Source organism: Malania oleifera, chromosome 7, assembly GCF_029873635.1.
Source record: "Malania oleifera isolate guangnan ecotype guangnan chromosome 7, ASM2987363v1, whole genome shotgun sequence".
NCBI lineage: Eukaryota > Viridiplantae > Streptophyta > Magnoliopsida > Santalales > Ximeniaceae > Malania > Malania oleifera.
The window spans coordinates 109,023,759-109,044,091 of record NC_080423.1 but is presented as its reverse complement, the minus strand read 5'-3'; the positions used below and the strand labels follow the sequence as shown (position 1 = coordinate 109,044,091).

General features: G+C 38.1%; 1 protein-coding gene across 1 annotated transcript; it reads left to right on the top strand.

Moving 5' to 3' along the window:
- Positions 1-10,574: 10,574 nt before the first annotated feature.
- On the top strand, positions 10,575-19,787 carry LOC131161004 (transcription factor MYB75-like). The gene is made up of 3 exons (XM_058116863.1): positions 10,575-10,689; positions 10,790-10,919; positions 19,247-19,787. The coding sequence occupies exons 1-3, from the start codon at positions 10,575-10,577 to the stop codon at positions 19,785-19,787; spliced, it is 786 nt and encodes a 261-aa protein (XP_057972846.1).
- Positions 19,788-20,333: the final 546 nt, after the last annotated feature.

Below are 20,333 nucleotides of genomic sequence, written 5' to 3'. Positions count from 1 at the left end.
ACTGGCAACAATTCAGAGATGTTTTCTACTTTCAAGAGGAGCATAGTCAAAGAATTCGACATGACAGATATTGGCTAGATGGATCATTTCCTTTGCATAGAAGTCATGCAAAGCGGGAAGGGAATCTTCATCTCTAGAGCTACTATGCAAAAGAAGTACTGAAGAAGTTTGGGATGGAAAAATGCAACCCCGTGACAACTCCAATTGAAACAGGATTAGAATTAAGAAAGAATGAGCAAGGAGATGTTGACCCCACATATTTCAAGAGTCTAGTTGGAAGCTTGAGGTATTTGACTTGCACTATACTTGACATACTCTATGGAGTTGGACTTATTAGCAGGTACATGGAGACTCCTGACCAGTCCCACCTGAATGCAGTAAAAAGGATACTCTGCTATGTCAAGGGTACCATCACTGATGGTATGTTTTATTCATCAAGAGGTGATTGTAAACTTATTGGCTATTTAAATAGCGATTAGGGAAGAGATCTTGATGAAAGAAAAAGTATGACTAGATTCATATTCTTCATGGGAGATACAACATTTACATGGTCATCGAATAAGCAATCCATCGTAACACCATCATCTTGTGAAGTTGAGTATGTTGCTGCCAGCTCTACTGTTTATTATGATATATGGATTAGGAATGTACTGAAGTATCTGGGATTTCTTCAAGATAACCTCATAGAAGTCTACATCGACAACAAATTAGTGATTACACTTGCGAAAAATCAAGTTTACCATGAAAGAAGCAAACATATTGATACTCGGTATCATTTTATTAGGAAGCATGTCAAAAAGAAAGAAGTGGAGTTGACATCTTACAGAACGTATGATCAGATTGCTGCCATTTTCATGAAGCCACTCAGGCATGATATTTTTGCAAGACAGAAGACAATGCTCGGAATGACAAATCTAGGAGTCAAGTTTAAGAGGGGATGTTGAAGAATAAACTTGACGGTGGGATGGTGGAAGCAAAACATGGCCGACAACCCACCTCTGTTGAATTTGGGCAGGAGTCGGCCACCAACCTCACCAACGAGCCCACAATTGTTGATTTTAATATTCACTTGTTCTACTATAAATATATGTATGTGTGTGTAATCTAATGTGTGGTGTTGTGAGGGTGAATAACCAGTGAGAAGAAAAGAGTCTGTGTATCGTAAATTCGTCTCTATTTGTTTCCTTTTCAGATTGAAATTAACTGTTTTCTATTTGTGTGCAATCCTCACTGAATTTCAATCACAACCAGTGATTGAGTGAGTCTCCTCCACCCATCATTTTCATCACTAAAAACAAATTTTTTTGTAGTGCCCCTTCGTGGGTTTGGTCGACCAAGATAAGGTCGGTTGACCGTACCTTTAGGTTCGGTTGACCGTGGCCAAAATGAACTGTGAGTTCGGTCAATGAAATAGTTAGGGTTTCAGACATGTGTTGGTTTGGTCGACCGAGGAAGATACATTCAAAACAGAACGATTAATCGAACGAAGTCAAAATGTTGACTTCCAAATGGTTCGGTTGACCGTGGCAATTATAACTCCACATGTTCGGTCGATTGTTGCAGGTCAAACTTTTGACTTCTGGGTAAACAATGGTTCGGTCGACCAAGCTAGTTATTACTAGTTTGGTTCAATCGATCGAGGGCATTAACAATGAATATTTTGCCCAAAAAATCTGGCATCGATCGATCTAAGGCTTTGTGTTTTCCCCAATTTTGACCATAAAGCTATTCCCAAAACTTTGTATGATTTTAGACTTTTTAGAAAAAAGGTTTTTGGTGAAATGTGCTGATCCTTAGAGTCTATCTACGGTCGATCTCAACATTCATCCATATCATGTAAATGCCTGTATTATTACAAACCAAAGATAAAAAATTAAGTGCAATACAATTACAAAACAAATGTAACCGAAGCACGTGACATCACCTTGTTACAGTAATTTTTTTTTAAAAAAGAAAAGTAACAGAAGTTTGACATGTGGCAAGTGATGTCACGCTGGTACAGTGAAAAGAAAAAAGAAAAAAGAAAAAAGGAGCCATGTGTCACCATTATGGGTGGACACGTGGCCCACCAAGCCCAACCGGACTGAGCCTGGTCTAGACTGATTGAACCAATTTGGTTTTGTGAACCATTTATTTTATTTTATTTTATTTTATTTATTTTTTAAAATTTTTAAAAATGGGGGAAATCAAGGAAAAATCAAGACGATTTTTCCACATGTTACCATTCTAAGGATATTTTTTGAAGATTCTTTTGCTTAAAATTTGATAATTTTTCCTAATTTTTGCATGCGTGTGTCCCAATGATTTAACAAAGGATAAAGAGGTATTTTAAACCTCACCAATATTAGTTTTGAGGGGGTTTTATCAAACAAGATCCTCTCGTTTGGAGGTCTAATTAGACATTCCTAAATCGCACTTTAATTTTCATTCTCATTTTAAATTTGATTTTTTTAATTGTTTTATTTCCAAGGAGTTAATTAAAGACTACTGAATTCAATTTAGGAATAATTCATAATTAGTTAGGTATCTTTCGTAAAACGGGTGTGTAGGGGGTGTCGATACCTTCTCCTTGCAAAACTAAATTTTCGATTCCAACTTTGGTAAAAATAGACCAAGACAACTGGTTCATTAATTTAAGATTAGTCAAAAAACTTATCAATGAAGAGTAATTAAGTGTTATAATCGTACTTAATTAAAATAATAGGCTAGTGGTAACTAAAATAATAGGTTGGTGATGATTTCATCAAATTTCCAATATATATATATATTAACCCTCGCCCATTCCGGCACACCTTGGCCTCCAGCCACGTTGCGACAACCCGTAGCAACACGAAGGGACTGTATGCATGAATGTATCTAATTTTAGGGAGTTTTTTTTTTTCGATTTTATCTTTATTTTAAAATAATATATTAAATAATATGAGAAAATATTTTCAAAATAATTTGATATAATCTCACCGGTTAGTCCATTTGAACAAATCTCCCGGGATGGAGTAGCGAGATTTGCGGACATTTGCATGAAGTTTTTTTCCCCTCCAGCGAGTTTTTCCTCCTCCCTCCGATGAGGACTGCAGCCGCCAGAGCAAAAAAAAAACCAGCACCAGACCCAGTCACTCCACAGCAGATCACTAAACCATTCATATTTAGTTATATGAAGAAACTACTGATAACTAAATATGTGTGGGATGGATGGTGGGGAATGGATATATAGGTGTCACTGCCATTTTTGGTGCTGCACGGAGGGGAGGACAAGGTGACGGACATATCGGCGAGCAAGGAGCTGTACGAATCGGCGACCAGTTGGGACAAGAACTTCAAGGTGTACCCCGGCATGTGGCACTACCTCACCTACAGCGAGTCCCTCGACAACATCGACATCGTCGAGTGGCTCGATGAACGCTCTCTCTCCCCCGCCTCCTCCCGCCTTGAGCAACAGCGCAAATGCCTCTACGACGACCACCGCTCCTCCACCAAGCAGTGACCCGACCACAAAATTTGATTCATCTTCATCTCTGCTTCCCCTCCTGCTCCTCTTTCTTTTTAAAATTCTAAATCTAACTGGTACTCCCCGTTCCCATTTGCAGCGGCTAGCTTCGAAGAATACTCTGTGTAAAAATATTTGTTGTTGTTTGGACTTTGGGAATTCTTTCAACCCTCTCTGTTTGTTTATTTAGGGCTTTGTGTGCAGTGTTTAAAATGGAAGAAAGTGAAGGAAAAATTATCAGTACCTGGATAATGAAATTACTAGAAAGAAAGAAAAAAAAAAAAGAATTTGCTTCCACTCACTTTTCCTCGCATTTGGGAGTTAAATTTGAAGCGAAGTTTCTTTCCCTCTAATAATCTAATTTAATTTTCTGTTGAACCAAACAGGGGTATATGAGAACTCTCAGAATTTAGAAAAACTACCAACGAATTGATGCCTCTCGAGAAACTCATCTGAAAAATTCCATAATACCACATTCAACACTGCATTTGAAGCATCCAGTTCAATGCTTTGAATTTATATGAACAACAAAAAATCCAAAGCTTCGAACTCCACACTCCCACTACTATATTGGCTTCTGGGGACGTAGCCTTGATGTCTGGGTTAGTAAACGTAGGAATCAATAAGAGAGAGAGAGAGAGAGCTCTATTGTGAAACTTGAGATTGTTCCACCTAACTTTACCACAGTTACAATTGTACAGGTAAATAGAGAGTGAATAATTGTGCAAAATTACACCAGGTAAATTCCCAGGGAAGTGGGGGGTCACAACGGACCGCTTAAATCCCTCTTTCCTAGACAGAATCCTTAGATATGTAATTAACACAATATATTACTACAACTATACTCGACAAAAGTTAACTACTGAATAGATAAAAGGAAGAACACCAGAATTAACGAGATTTGGCTAATTGTGCCTACGTCCTCGGACACTATCAATCAATATTTCTCTATTGTAGAAATATTACAAAATGAGAGAGAGAAGAGAGAATGTGCCTAAGAGAGAAGTAGACAATTTTGGGGATGAGATTACAAATGGAGGTGATGAGTTTATATAGGTTAGGAAATACCACTATTACAACCACTAATCACCTACCTTAGAAAAAAATAGCCCACCATTGAAGACTTCAATGGCAATGGTAGGCTTCTAGAATAAACCATAATTCAACAAATCTCCACCATTGAAGACTTCAATGGCAATGGTAGGCTTTTAGAATAAGTCATAATTCAACAAATCTCGACCTTGGCGAAATTCCATCTCTTAACATCTCTCATAAATTCCATAATGTCTTCAAACGTGCTTGTAGCGCAAATCTTTCAATTTTTAACAATGTTGATCAAGTTCAAGCAATGTTGAAACTTGACCACAGTTACCACTTTTGTCATCATATCAGCAGGATTCTCAGTGGTTCGAATCTTCTGGATTACTACTCCACCTTCTTCTAGAATTTCTCGAACAAAGTGATATCGAACGTCGATGTGCTTTGTCCTTGAATAGTAGACTTGGTTCTTTGCTAGATGGATAGCACTTTAGCTATCACAATGCACTTTGATGTGCTTCTGTTCAATTCCCAAATCTTTCATCAATTCTTGAAGCCAAATTGCCTCCTTCACAGCATCTGTGACTGCCATATACTCTGCCTCTGTAGTAGACAAAGCAACTATTGACTGTAAGGTAGACCTCCAACTAACTGGCACTTTTGCAAGAGTAAAAACATAGCCAGTAGTTGACCGATGCTTATCCAAATCACCAGCGTAGTCGGAATCACAGTATCCAACAATACTATGATCATCTTGCTTATCCTGCTCAAATATTAGTCCAACATCTACCGTATACAAAATGTATCGTAGAATCCATTTCACAGCTTGCCAATGTTCCTTTCCAGGATCATGCATATACCTGCTCACAACTCCAACGGCTTGTGAAATATCGGGCCTTGTACACACCATGGCATACATCAAGCTACCAACAGCACTTGAATACGGTACTTTTGACATGTATTCTCGTTCTGCTTCATTTTTTGGAGACATAGATGCATTCAGCTTGAAATGAGGAGCAAGCGGAGTACTAACAGGTTTTGACTTCTCATCCATATTAAAACGCTTCAGTACTTTTCTCAAATATTGTTTTTGAGTCAAACAAAGCCTCCCCAATTTCCTTTCTCTACTTGTCTCCATACCGAGAATTTTCTTTGCTTCGCCTAGATCCTTCATCTCAAACTCCCTATTCAACCGAGCCTTTAGTTTGTCAATTTCTGTCTGACTCTTGGAGGCCATCAATATATCATCAACATAAAGAAGAAGATATATGAAAGATCTATCTTGTAGCTTGCAAAAATACACACAGTGATCATATTTGCTTCTTCTGTACTTTTGCCCCATCATAAACTTGTCAAATCGTTTGTACCACTGCCTTGGGGATTGCTTTAATCCATACAACGATTTTTCAAGTTTGCACACCATATTTTCTTTTCCAGCAACTTTGAAACCTCATGGCTGAGTCATGTAGATTTCCTCTTCCAAGTCTCCATGTAAAAATGCAGTTTTTACATCTAATTGAACTAGTTCCATATCCAATTTTGCTACCAAAGCCAATAAGATTCTAATGAAGGAATGTTTTACTATTGGAGAAAATACCTCATTGTAATCAATTCCCTCCGTTTGTGCATAGCCTTTAGCCACCAACCTTGCTTTGTAGCGAACACTATTCTTGTCAGAAAATACATCTTTCTTTGTATATACCCATTTACACCCAATTGCCTTCTTTCCCTTCGGAAGACTAACAAGCTTCCATGTTCGATTCTTATGAAGGGACTGCATTTCTTCATTCATGGCTTCCCTCCACTTTTCTTCTTCCGAATTTTGGATTGCTTCATTGTAAGTAACAGGAGTATCATCGTTTGCAATTGGAGATGCGTAAGCCACCATGTCAACAAAGCGAGCAGGCTTTCTAATTTTTCTCTTTGGCTTACTCAATGCAATAGATTCATGTTGCTGTGGAGGTTCTTGGGTTGAAACCTCTTCTACAAGCGACTCTTCTTCTACCATAGGAGAGTCTTCATTTTCTGGGTAAACAATTCTTCTATCAAACTCTACCTGTTTTGGAGCACCATCTTTTTTTTGTTGTCACCTTTCTTAGAAAAGTAGATTCATTAAAGGTAACATCCCTGCTGAAGATTATTTTCTTTGTTTATGGACACCAAAGACGATATCCTTTTACTCCAGAGGTGATTCCCATAAAGATTGCTTTCTTAGCCCTCGGATCTAGTTTTGATTCCTTGACATGATAGTAGGCAGTGGAACCGAATAAATGTAAGGAATCATAATCTGTAGCAGGCATTCCAAACCATTTCTCCAATGGTGTTTTACCACAAATAGCAGTAGATGGTAGGCGGTTGATGAGGTGGCAGGCATATGTTACAGCCTCAGCCCAAAATTCTCTACCCAACCTAGCATTGGATAACATTCACCGAACCTTCTCCAACAATGTTCGATTCATATGTTCTGCCACTCCATTCTATTGTGGTGTACTTCTCACTGTGAAGTGTCGTATAATACCTTCATCTTCGCAGACTTTAAGAAATGGATCACTTCTATATTCTCCACCATTATCTGTACAGAGGCGCTTGATCCTTCTGCTTGTTTGAGTTTCCACCATATTTTTCCATTTGAGGAAGACTCCTAACACTTCATCCTTAGTTTTCATAGTATACACCCATACTCTTCGAGAAAAATCGTCAACAAAGGTCACATAGTAGTGTTTTCCTCCCAGTGAAGTTGTCTTGGAAGGTCCCTACACATCAGAGTGAACATAATCCAAAATACCCTTGGTATTATGGATTGCAGTACCAAATTTCACTCTTGTTTGCTTCCCTTTGATGCAATGTTCACAGAAATCTAGCTTGCAGATCTTTGCTCCCTTTAATAATCCTTGATTTGTAAGAAGTCCCAAGGATTTTTCACGTGCATGCCCCAAGCGTATATGCCATAACCTAGTTGCTTCTATTTCTTTATCATTAGAAGAAACTGTTGCTGCCGTCCCAACAACTGTACGACCTTGATAGTGATACAAGTTATTGTTCTTCCGAATTCCCTTGATTACCACAAGTGCACCAGAGATGATCTTCATGACTCTGTTTTCTGCTGTTGCTTTGAATCCCTTTGATTCTAGGGTTCCCACAGAAATAAGATTCTTCATCAAACTTGGTACATATCTAATGTCCGTTTGATTGATCCATCTTGATTCCTCAAGCGGACTGAACCAATCCCATGTGTGGTAAGAGGGACATCATTTGCTGTGTAGACGACTCCACCTTCTAGTTCTTTAAAATCAAAGAACCAATCCCGATTGGGACACATATGATGGCTACACCTAGAATCTAGTAGCCATATACTCGAAAAACTAGTTGATGGCGTAGCAGCAAGCGAAAGATCTGAGCTCCCATCTTCGTACTTAGCCACATATGAGATGGCCTTTCCTTTATCAAGTTTGCCTTTATTCTTTAGCTTCAGACAGTCTTTCTTCCAGTGTCCCTTTTCCTGACAAAAGGCACATTCATCTTTGTTTGGTTTGGACCTTGACTTGGATCTCTCTTTCTTTCTACTATTCTGGCTTTGTGAACGGCCTCGAACTACTAGAGCCTCGTTGGCTCCACTTGTGCTTTCAAGCTTGTCCTTCTTCCTCAATTCATAGCTGTACAAAGCAGCACAAACCTCGCCAAGAGACACTTTATCTTTTCCATGGAGTAGAGTAGTTTCAAGAAACTCAAACTCCTCAGGAAAGGATCCCAACAAAATCAAAGCCAGGTTTTCATCTTTAAAAGTCTCATCCAGATTAACTAGATCAGTAACCAACCTATTAAAGTTGGTGATATGATCATTCATAGTGGTACCCGAGACATAAGTGAAGCGAAATAGTCTCTTCTTCATATGGAGTTTGTTCTGAGAGCTTTTCTTCAAAAACTTTTCCTCTAGTGCCTTCCACAACTTGTTTGCAGAATTTTCCTTACAAAATGCATACTTCTGTTCTCTTGAAAGACACGATCGAATTGTACCTTATGCTAACCGATTGATGGTCCCCCATTCTTTCTTCTCAATATCTTCTGGTTTCTCTTCTTCAATGGCAATGTCTAGACCTTGCTGAAAGAGAGCGTCTAGAACCTCACTTTGCCACATACCAAAATGACCGGTGCCGTAAAAAATCTTCATTGCAAATATGGCATTTGTCACAGTAGTTCTTGCCAAAATAGACGAGTTTGATGTGGATGCTTTTGCACTATCTGCCATCTCCGCCATAAATGCTATTTAATAGTTGCCGATGTGGAATGCCAATAGCCCAAGGAAAACTTTTCTGATGTGGAAGATCAGACTAAGCTGCAACCACAGAGCATACTAAGAATAACCTTGGCTCTGATACCAATTGTTGTGAAACTTGAGATTATTCCACCTAACTTTACCACAGTTACAATTGTACAGGTAAATAGAGAGTGAATAATTGTGCAAAATTACACCAGGTAAATTCCCAGGGAAGTGGGGGGTCATAACGGACCGCTTAAATCCCTCTTTCTTAGAAATAATCCTTAGACATGTAATTAACACAATATATTACTACAACTATACCCGATAAAAGTTAACTACTGAATAGTTAAAAGGAAGAAAACCAAAATTAACGAGGTTCGGCTAATTGTGCCTACGTCCTCGGACACTATCAATCAATATTTCTCTATTGTAGAAATATTACAAAATGAGAGAGAGAAGAGAGAATGTGCCTAAGAGAGAAGTAGGCAATTTTGGGGATGAAATTACAAATGGAGGTGATGGGTTTATATAGGTTAGGAAATACCATTATTACAACCACTAATCACCTACCTTAGAAAAAAACAGCCCACCATTGACGACTTCAATGGCAATGCTAGGCTTCTAGAATAAGCCATAAATCAACAAGCTCCAATTCAAAACAAATAATAAAAAGAAAAACAAAAATCTGCTATTGCTTTTATGGCTAAGATGAAAATAAATTTGTGTAAAATTTTAACTTAAACGCAAATTATTTTCAGTATACCTTGTTTTAGCAACAATGGCGGACTTCACCTTGAGTGTGTTGCTATCTTAAATAGAAAAATGACACAGAATAAATCATTTTAGTTTTTTTCTGGGCAAAATGAACTCAAAACAAGACACGTAGCACACTAGACAGATGTCCGAAGACAGAGTACCCAAACAGAGAACATCAACGGAGTGAGAGAAAAGAAGATCGAGAAGAAAGCAGAACTTGAGACTGTCGAAGGATCTGGATGGAGAACTTGTAGCTCATGGCCAAGAGAATGGAGTCGTAGATCTGCAGATCAACACGCCGAGAAGGGGAAAACACCCATGGAAATGTGCATGCAAATCTCACTAAATGGAGTAGTGAGATTTAGCCATCAAGCGATCTTTGGCCATTTTCGTTCAAATCTCGCTATTTGGTCCAGTAAGATTTGTTTAAATCTCGCTGTATAAAATATCGACATTACTTTAGAGTCATTTTAGAAAATATTTTCTCAAAAGTGGATATTATTTAATATATTATTTTAAAATAAAAATAAAATCGAAAAGAACTCTAATTTAAGGGGTTTAAAATGTTTTGGACCGGTAGATATATCGATGCATGCGTGAGTTCGCATGCTATAATTAGAAAAAACAGATCCACTAGTGTATCTACCTCTGTGTCGCGTCAATTTCTGGTCCCAGGCCCGACTTTCGTGGAATTGGTCTGTGGCCGGAAGCCATGCACGTAAGCTGAAGCCCAATGCAACTTGGAACATGCGTTTATATCCCAGCAGCTGACGTACAAAAGCCAGTTTTATATTTTCTCTGTGTGTGTGTGTGTATTGGTCAGCAAGTTAATAAGCAAGATATGTGATTTGAGTATTTATATCATTATATTTGTGTTCTGTTTTTAGTTTAGTATCTTAACACTCTGACTTCAACTTGTAAGTTGTGCTTCAATTTTATTGTTTAATAAAATCTTTACATTGTCAAAAAAAGAAAGAAAGTATTTATATCATTTTATGTATATATGTAATGCGGGCAGGGAAGCTGTGGGTTGACACTATGGGGAGTTTAGGAGTGAGGAAAGGTGCATGGACTGCGGAAGAAGATCTCTTGCTGAGGAGGTGCGTGGAGGCTTATGGGGAAGGCCACTGGCATCTTGTTCCTCGCAGAGCAGGTACAGAGAGAGAGAGAGAGAGAGAGAGAGAGAGAGAGAGAGAGAGAGAGAGAGAGAGTGAGTGAATAGAGAATTGCTTATTATTTTGATTTGCGTATAGGGTTAAATCGATGCAGGAAAAGCTGTAGATTGAGGTGGTTGAACTATCTGAGGCCGAATATCAACAAAGGAAAGTTTGCGTTGGACGAAGTTGATCTCATCATTAGGCTTCATAAACTTTTAGGCAACAGGCAAGTTACTCAATTATGAAGCAATTCTTTGATTATGAAATAAATCTCTTTACCATTAAGATCCCCCTTAATACTTCGAATGCTTTTTTTTCTCCTCTTAAATAGTATTTTCACTTTCATGATGTATTTTTGTTATAAAGAAAACTAGCTAGCTACTCAACACACTACGCAATTATGAAAAATTAATAACACAGAAGAAAAGAGTTGTAGGAACTTTTCAACATTAAAACTTGTGGTTTGTAGTTCAATATACTTGGTGGAAATCAATTTTATTTTTTCAGTTTTTATTTTTTCATAAAATTATGGAAATCTGTCTTGTTATTATTTTTCATTATTTTTACAAAAAATAAAATAAAAAAATATTAATTTTTTTTTTATTTTTTAATATTTTTTAATGTTGGAAATTTTAAACAAACTAATAATAATATTTTTGTAATTATATTAAAAATTGAAAATAAAGAAAGAATTTGTTTGTAAAATTGAATAGCTCTTGCGTTTTTAGGTGAACTCTGATTTAATAGAATAAGCTATGATGGGTGGAGGTGACTCACTCAATCACTGGTTGTGATTGAAACTTAGTGAGAATTGCACACAAATACATTCAATTGATTTCAATAACAAACTCAAAATAAATTATAGAGGAAAATCTAAAAACAATTTCTCACTCACTGGTTATTCACCCTCTCTACACCACACATTACATTACACACACACACACACACACACACACATCTATTTATAGTAAAGGATGAATGGTAGGTAGGATTAAATTCAATCAAGTAGGCGAGTTGGTGAAGGTAGGTTGCCTACTCTCCACTGCAATTCAACAACAATGGGCTCAGCTTGGTGGAGCTGCCACCGTTAAGTTTAGTTTTAATCTTCAACATCCCCCCTTAAACTCGACTCTCCTGACTCTGTCATTCCGAGTATTGTCTTCGGTCTTGTAAAAATATCATGCCTGAGTGGTTTTGTGAAAATGTCAACAATCTGATCATACGTTCTGCAAGATATCAACTCCACTTCTTTCTTCTTGACATGCTCCCTGATAAAATGATACCGAGTATCAATATGCTTGCTTCTTTCATGGAATACTAAATTTTTCGCAAGTGCAATCACTGATCGATTGTCAATGTAGATTTATGTGGGGTTATCTTGAAGAAATCCCAAATACTTCAGTACATTCCTGATCCATATACCATGACAAAGAGCTGGACTGGTAGTAACATACTCAGCTTCACATGATGATAGCGTTACAATGGGTTGCTTCTTTGATGACCATGTAAATGATGTATCTCCCATGAAGAATGTGAATCTAGTCGTACTTTTTTCTTTCATCAAGATCTCTTCCTCAATCACTATTTAGATAGTCGATAAGTTTGCAATCACCTCTTGGTGAACAGAACATACCATCGGTGATGGTACCCTTGACATAGCGAAATATCCTCTTTATTGCATTCAGGTGGGACTAGTCAGGAGTCTCCATGTACCTGCTAACAAGTCCAAATCCATAGAGTATGTCTAGTCTAGTGCACATCAAATAACTCAAGCTTCCAACCAAACTCTTGAAATAGGTGGGGTCAACATCTCCTTGCTTATTCATTCTGAATTCGAATCCCATTTCAACTAGAGTTGTCATAGGATTGCATTTGTCCATCTCAAACTTCTTCAATACTTCTTTTGCATAGTGGCTTTGGGAGATGAAGATTCCTTTCTCGCTTTGCACGACTTCTATGTCAAGAAAATGAGTCATTTAGCCAACATATGTCATTTCGAATTCTTTGACCATGCACCTCTTGAAAATGACAAAAATCTTTTGATTGTTGCCAGTGAAGATCAAATCAATAACATATAGGCAAACTATCAACACACTTCCATCTGACTCCATTTTCATGTATAACACATGCTCGTAGGGACACTTCTCAAATCCATTCTTCTGAAAATAGTCATCGATCCTCATGTTCCACACACAAGGTGTCTGCTTAAAACCATAGAGTGCTTTCATCAATTTGTACATTCTATCTTCTTTTCCATTTTTCACATATCCAGGTGGTTGATCGATATGGATCTCTTCTTCTAGAAAACCATTCAAAAATGATAATTTCACATCCATATGGTAAATCTTCCATCTATTTTGTACTGATAGTGAAATTAGTAATTCGATAGTTTCAAGAATGGTAACTGGGGCAAAGATTTCTCCATAATCAATCCCTTCTTTCTGCCTGTAGCCCTTAGCGACAAGTCTTGCTTTCTATCTTTAAACATCTCCTTAAGCATTCTTCTTGGTCTTGTAGACCCATTTCACACCAATAGTTTTGCGGCCCTTTGGGAGATTTGTCAACTCCCAAGTCTTGTTCTTCTTGATGGATTGAATCTCCTCATCTATCGCTTTTCTCCCTTTGTCTTCTTCATTAGCCTCCTCGAAGCTAATCAGGTCGCTAGTCTAACAATAGACAATATAGTGTAACATATTCTTCTATTGGTTCTGTAGTTTCATATAGATCAGCTAGATTACGAGCTCCTCTAGGCCTCATGCCTGAGATTTCACACTCAATTGGTGATAGAGCTTCATTCCTCTGTGGTGAACCATGTGGAGGTGTCTGCACCTTGGGAAGTTGTGGCTCGATAGCCACTTCTCTTGTCTGTGTGGGTTTTTCTCCTTCAAGCGTCAATTTCGAATCTTTGGAAGATTCAGCCTGGTCCCACTTCCATGATTCATTTTCTTCAAAAATGACATCCCTACTGTGAATAAATTTCTTGTTGATGGGATTGTATAGTCAATATCTCATGGTGCTATCACCGTATCCAACAAGGATATATTTCTCTCCTTTATCTTCAAACTTCAACCTTCTTACCTCTGGGATCTTGGCGTAGGCTCTAGAGCCAAATACACTAAGATGACTCACACTGGGCTTGTGAGCACTCTAGGCTTCATGTGGTGTCTTTGTATAAGACTCTTCGTAGGACACCTATTAAGAAGATAAACTACACATGATACTGCTTCTGTCCAAAAACTCTTAGGCACATTCTTGTCCTTTAACATGCTCTTGGCCATGTTAAAGATCGTGCAGTTCTTCCTCTCTGATACACCGTTCAACTGGGGAGTGTAGGTCGGCGTGAACTATTTTTGAATCCCTTATTGCCTAAGGAATTCCAAGAAAGCTTCGTCCTTGTACTCTCCACCTTGGTCTGATTGAAATGACTTGATGCAATAGCCACTCTGTTTCTCCAAAAGGGCTTTGAAATCTTTGAACTTGTCGAACACCTTTGACTTCCTTTTCAGGAAATAGACCCAAGTCTTCCTGCTATAATTGTCAATGAAGGTGAGGATCCATTTGAAAACAACCTCAATGGACCACACACGTCTGTGTGTACTAGCTAAAGTGGCATGGTATATCTCCAGTTAGCTTGCTTTTCAAAGCTATTTCTGTGTTGCTTGCTTAAAACACAGCTTTCACATATCACATTTGGGTGGTGAATGTCGGGTGAGCCTTTTACCATCTTCTTGCTTCCTAACTGTTTCAAAATTTCAAAATTAAGATGTCCATACCTAAGATGTCATAGCCAATTTTTGATGATAGCACTCAAACACCTTGGCGTATCATGTTGAATGACAAGTGGAAAAATTCGATTCTTCGCCATTTGTACTCGAGTAACGAGCTTACCTCGAGCATCTGTTATCACCATCTCCTTATCTTTAAGGCTAATTTGGTAGCCTTTCTCCACAAGATGTTCGAGACTCAGTATATTAGTCTTCAGAGCTGGCACATAGTACACGTTAGAGATAAAAGCATGGTCTCCACCCTTCCTCTTGATTAAGACATTTCCCCTTCCTCGAACTAGGACTTTAAAGAGATCACCAAATGATATCTCTCCCTGAACTTTCTTATCAAGTTCAGTAAACAGGTTCTTTCTCTCGCCATTGAGAGTCTCTCTATTCTTCTCAATTGATTTGATACTACCATAACTCGTGAATAGTGATCAGCAATAGGTTTAGTAGATTTTATTCAAAATCACCTCGCAATGTTTGAAAATAAATCTTCTTTACTTTGTCTACACCTTTGTGTGCTCGATGAAGAGAGTCCTAATGTTCTTTGGATGCCTTGGCAGAGGCGATGATTTTGAACGTGGCCTCATCAAGGCCTTGGTGGATTATTGACTTTGCCTTGCAATCCTTCTTTCGATCGGCTCGTAAGATCGTTCTTTGAGCATCAAACATAGATGCTTCGTATTCTTTTGATGGGGCTTCTCTGTACCCATCTTTAACGATGTCCATGACATCCTAAAGACCTAGAAAGGCTCTCATTTGAATAGACCAGTTGTCATAGTTCTCTTGTGTCAACAATGGAATAACTGCTTCGGTAGCACCATTCGCCATTGAATTTAATATATAAAAAACAGAGTGATGGGGATTGATTTTGGTAAATGTGATGCCCCAATGTGTTCAAAAGGTTGAAAAACCTTAGGAACCAGTTTTGGGTTACAACGAACCGATTTAAAAACCACTAAATCGACTAAAAAACAATTCTAGACTAGTTTGACTTAGACTGGTTTTTCTTAACCGAGATAAAAAGTGTTAGTTCTTACCATTAGTCCATGTGGCAGCTTCAAGGCATGCTGCGTGTTGATGATTGGACGTGGGTCCGTCAGCTGGGTCGGGTTGTGCTCGTGGGTCCAAATTTGGATTGCTGGATGCTGGGTTGGGTCGCGGATCGGGTGTCCGGGTCAGATCACGCCAGTTGGGAGAAGAAGACGCGTGTTGGCGCATGAGGGCGTGACGTCGGTAGTCAGTTTCCTCGCCGGCGCGTGCAACGAGTGTGGAGGATGTTGTTTCATCTGTTGGCATGTGGAAGCGTGTGTAGAGGCTCTAGGACTCCATTTAAGATGTGGTTTCCACCTTTGGACTTGTCTCTACGTGAATTTCACAATAGTATACTCAACTTTTGATTTTGAGTAACTTCAAATCTAGGAAAAAATTTTGAATTTCCCCTCGGTTCACCTCTGTTTTGCAAATTTCGGCAAACTTGAAGCTCTAATACCACTGATGGATGGAGGTGATGTCACGCCTTGAACCCCGAAATGGGACCCAAGGGTGAAAATCTAACTAACCTGTCCCTGTATTTGATTAAACATCCCATAGATACAGTACAATGGACGAGGGTCCGACCCCGTGGGGTTCACAAGCACCCTAAACACATCCAAACACAATCATATACATAGCGAAAAAGTCATTCTATATAAACATATACAGTACCATACCAGAATCTATATAAGAGCTGACACAATACTCTATCAAAATGTACACAGTGCCCAACACATTCCAAAATGGCAACCCACCAAAATTACAGTCCTAGCACTTACCTAGCGCTAAACACGGTACACCGGCCACTACGCTCTCTACACCAGGACGCTAGTTCCGGTTACCCGAAGGACCTATAAAAATGTATGTACAGCAAGGGTGAGACACCTCTCAGTAAGGAAGAACACATGTTATATCGGTGTGTGACATTTAAGTGTTATCATGATACACTAACATGCATAGATCAATAGTCAAAACAATCAAAACAGTTCCAGTATTTTCACAAACCAAACAATACAATTTGGTGTCGTCACACCCTTTGGATCGAAGCCGAACTGTCTGGTAGTATTTCACACCCTTCGGTGAAAACCAGTGATTTGGTGGTATTTCACACCATTCAGCTCAAAGTCGGACTGTTTGATGGTATTTCACACCCTTCGATAAAAACCGGTGATTTGGTAGTATTTCACACCCTTAGGCTAACTTCGGTGCCCCCGGTAACCTGGCATAACATCAGCGTTGAACCGGTGCAAATCTGGTGTTGGCACACCCTTCAGCTCAATAGCCGGCCATTCTAGTGGTATTGTGCACTCTTCGGCAAAAACCAGATTTTCAAACCTGGGACAATTCGGAACTCTGTTCCTATTTCACAAAGATACAACATATGCATGCTCATATAACCAAACAAACCACACCCATTTGGTAATCTAAAACATGGTCTTCCTAACACATATAGTTAAAGCAAGTTAAGGCATGACCATCCCAATATCATAGTATAAATCATCATATACCCACGGTTTTCAACAAAACTAGGGATACAGCCCATTGCCCCCTTTTTCCCAAAACTGTAATAATGAAAAACCCATAGTTTTCCCCCTTATATCCCCCCAAATGAGTAGCCAAAACACACATAAGACCGTGAACCACAGTTCTACAGAGTCCGATTTCAAAAATAACCAATATAAACATAGTTCCCTTTACCTTTTCCCCGAATAACAAATCCCGAACTCCAAGGCCCCTAAACAGCGAACCAAGTTCCAAAACCTACATATCACAATACATAATATACTCACAAAATAGTTTCCTACAAAACTACCGGATCAGAAATGAAAACCGAGCCTTACCTCGATTTTTTGCCAAAACTCGAAAATCTCCGAAACGAGATTCCGATTCGTAGAAATTGTAGAGAATCCTTCCACGATCCTCGTGGTAACTTCAGATTTTTGATTGCATCAACGATCGACAAAGAAATCTAGAGAAAGAGAGAGTAGTGAGAGGTTTAGAGAGGGAGAGAGATAAAATCTAAGTTTTCTTAGTGAGGAAGTAAAGGAATTTCTATTTATAGGCCTTTGACCCTAGGCAATTTCGTCGACGAAATGGTGTTCTTGTCGATGAATCTTTCACTGACTTCGTCGACGAATCGATGGCCTCGTCGACGAATTTGGCATCTCTGATTTTTCCGGAACTCCTCGGCTTCTCCTCGTCGATGAGTCTCTAAATTTCGTCGATGAGAAGAACACGGGTTTCGTCGATAAAATTTGGTTTCGTCGACGAAATATGTCAAATTCCCAATTTGCCCCTCTCTTATTTATTTAAACCTATTATCATGGTTCGGGTTCTTACATGTGACTAACTCAATCACTGGTTGTGATTGAAACTCAGTAAGGATTATACACAAATACACTCAATTGATTTCAATAATAAACTGGAAATAAATAAATGGAGGTGCCGCCCTCTTTTAGCAAAAAAAAAAATTGCAGAGGAAAATCTCAAAACAATTTCTCACTCGTTGGTTATTCACCCTCTCTACACCACACATTACATTACACACACACACACACACACATCTATTAGCAAAGGATGAATCGTAGGTAGGATTAAATTCAAACAAGTAGGCTAGTTGGTGAAGGTAGGTTGCCTACTCTCCACTGTAATTCAACAACAGTGGGCTGGGATTGGTGGAGCTACCTCCGTCAAATTTTGCTGCCACCATCAAGTTTAGTTTTAATCTTCAACAAGCTATTGTATTCTGTATATCTTGCATTTTTCAAATCTATTTCATTGGACTAGATCCAATACACCTATGTCATCCTTAGACTAGGAAGAGTTTTTATGCATTTTCTTGAATTTGGGAGGGAAATTTTACTTGCGCCTCCAACCTTTGTATTTCTTGTCTTATTCAAAAATTTCAAGCTACTTGCTTGAATTTTCTCTTTAATGAAATTATCTTTTATAAAAAAACTAGCTAGGGTGACATACAAATAAGGGTGACCGGGTATAGCTTATGCCCATTGGACATATATTCCGTTACTATGCCCAAATAAGGGGGAAAAAAGTATTAACTATTTTACTTATAAGACGTGAGTGCTATTTCTTTGGTCTAGTAGGAAGGCCCGTGTTGAGCTGAGCTACATAATTGAATAGAAGGTAACATATTTCCCTTCCTATACATATGAGTATTTCTATGCTTACTTACCAAACATTGCACTTTTATGTACATTCAACTTTATATAGCTATATCGTATCCATAGTATAATATCCACAAAGTAATGGATAAATAAAGTGTGATATTTAGAAGATAAGTATTGTATTTTCATTTATATAATATCCTTTAATCATCTATATGTTCCCAAGGTTTAAACATGAAACCTTTGTCATGAAAGTTTTAAATTGACCATAACGGTTCATCCGGATCAAGGATTTTATTCGAGAAAAGAAAAGAAAAGGAAAATAAAGAGAAAAGTCATTTTTCATTATTTTGTCTTCTACATTAGATTCTATTAAAATTGAAAGTTTTTATTTTTATATGATTAAAAATTTTTTAAAAAAAAGTAAACATAAATAATGAGTAAAATTAAATTTTGTCTATGAATTTGATAAATTTTTCATTTCCTTTTTTACTTTCCTTGATAACATGAAAATATCAATTTCCTTATATTTTTCTTTCCTTTTCATCATATCTTTCGAGTTTGAAATGGAGCCTATCGTGGTAATTAATGGATCCAAATTTGTTGTGTGTTTAATTCATTAGATGGTCCTTAATTGCTCAAAGGTTGCCTGGAAGAACAGCAAACGATGTAAAAAACTACTGGAACACTCGCCTTCACAATAAGAGGGTTCCATCACTTCCATGTCAACAAGCAAAGGTGGAAGCCGCAGCCCAGCAAACTACAGAAGCCATTAATGTTATAAAGCCTCGCCCATGGAGCTTCACGAAGGACTTGTCAAAGTTGAGACCCAGAGTTGCAGATGACCCAATTCCTCCATTAATGAAAGACCACTGCATTAACATGAAACTCCTTCCAGCTTCCCCAGTGCCAGAACTGAATAATCAGACAGAGTGTTGGGAAACCCTGTTGTTTCCTCAAGAAGCTGATGAAGCTTCCGCTGTACCAGAGCTGGATTGTTCTTTAACAACTGGGTTTGCAGAGGAGATTGGTGCAAGCCTCTGGGTTGATGACAATACCATTGCACCACAGGGCAAGGGATGGAGCAATACTGCTGCTAGTGTGGAGGAAGAGCAGACTGTAGGTTGGAACGAGTATGATCTTCAGAATCTCTTGAGCACATAAGAAATGCTCATTGATGAAGAAATTACATAAGAGACTTGTCCATTCGCGTACCCACTGTTTTAAAGTCTTTTCATTGATGAAAAGGCCTAATCGGACCACAAGTATGTGGCAAATGGATCTTGGTTTTTATACTCTTTGATATTAATAAATGTTGGATCTATTGTCACATGTTTAACATCTAGAAACTAGGCATATGAACACTATGAAAGGACATGTCCCCTATATAATTTCTTCATTTTAGAAAATGTAACATGATAAAACATTCAAAATCAAGAAATTATATAGCGATCAATTTGTCCATCCATGTTGTCTATATGTAACATGAAATATATGACAAGTATGAGCGCATTTCTAAATAATCTTTGATTCAAACTGGAGTTGAGATGGAGTCATGGACTCAATAGTCAAGCCATCTAACTCCAATTATAAGAGTATAACTTACTATGGGTCATGTTTTGTTCAATGTATTTTTTAAGGATTATTTGCGTTAATGATAAAATTAAATTATGTAATGTACATTAATCCCAAATAATTCTAACAAAATCA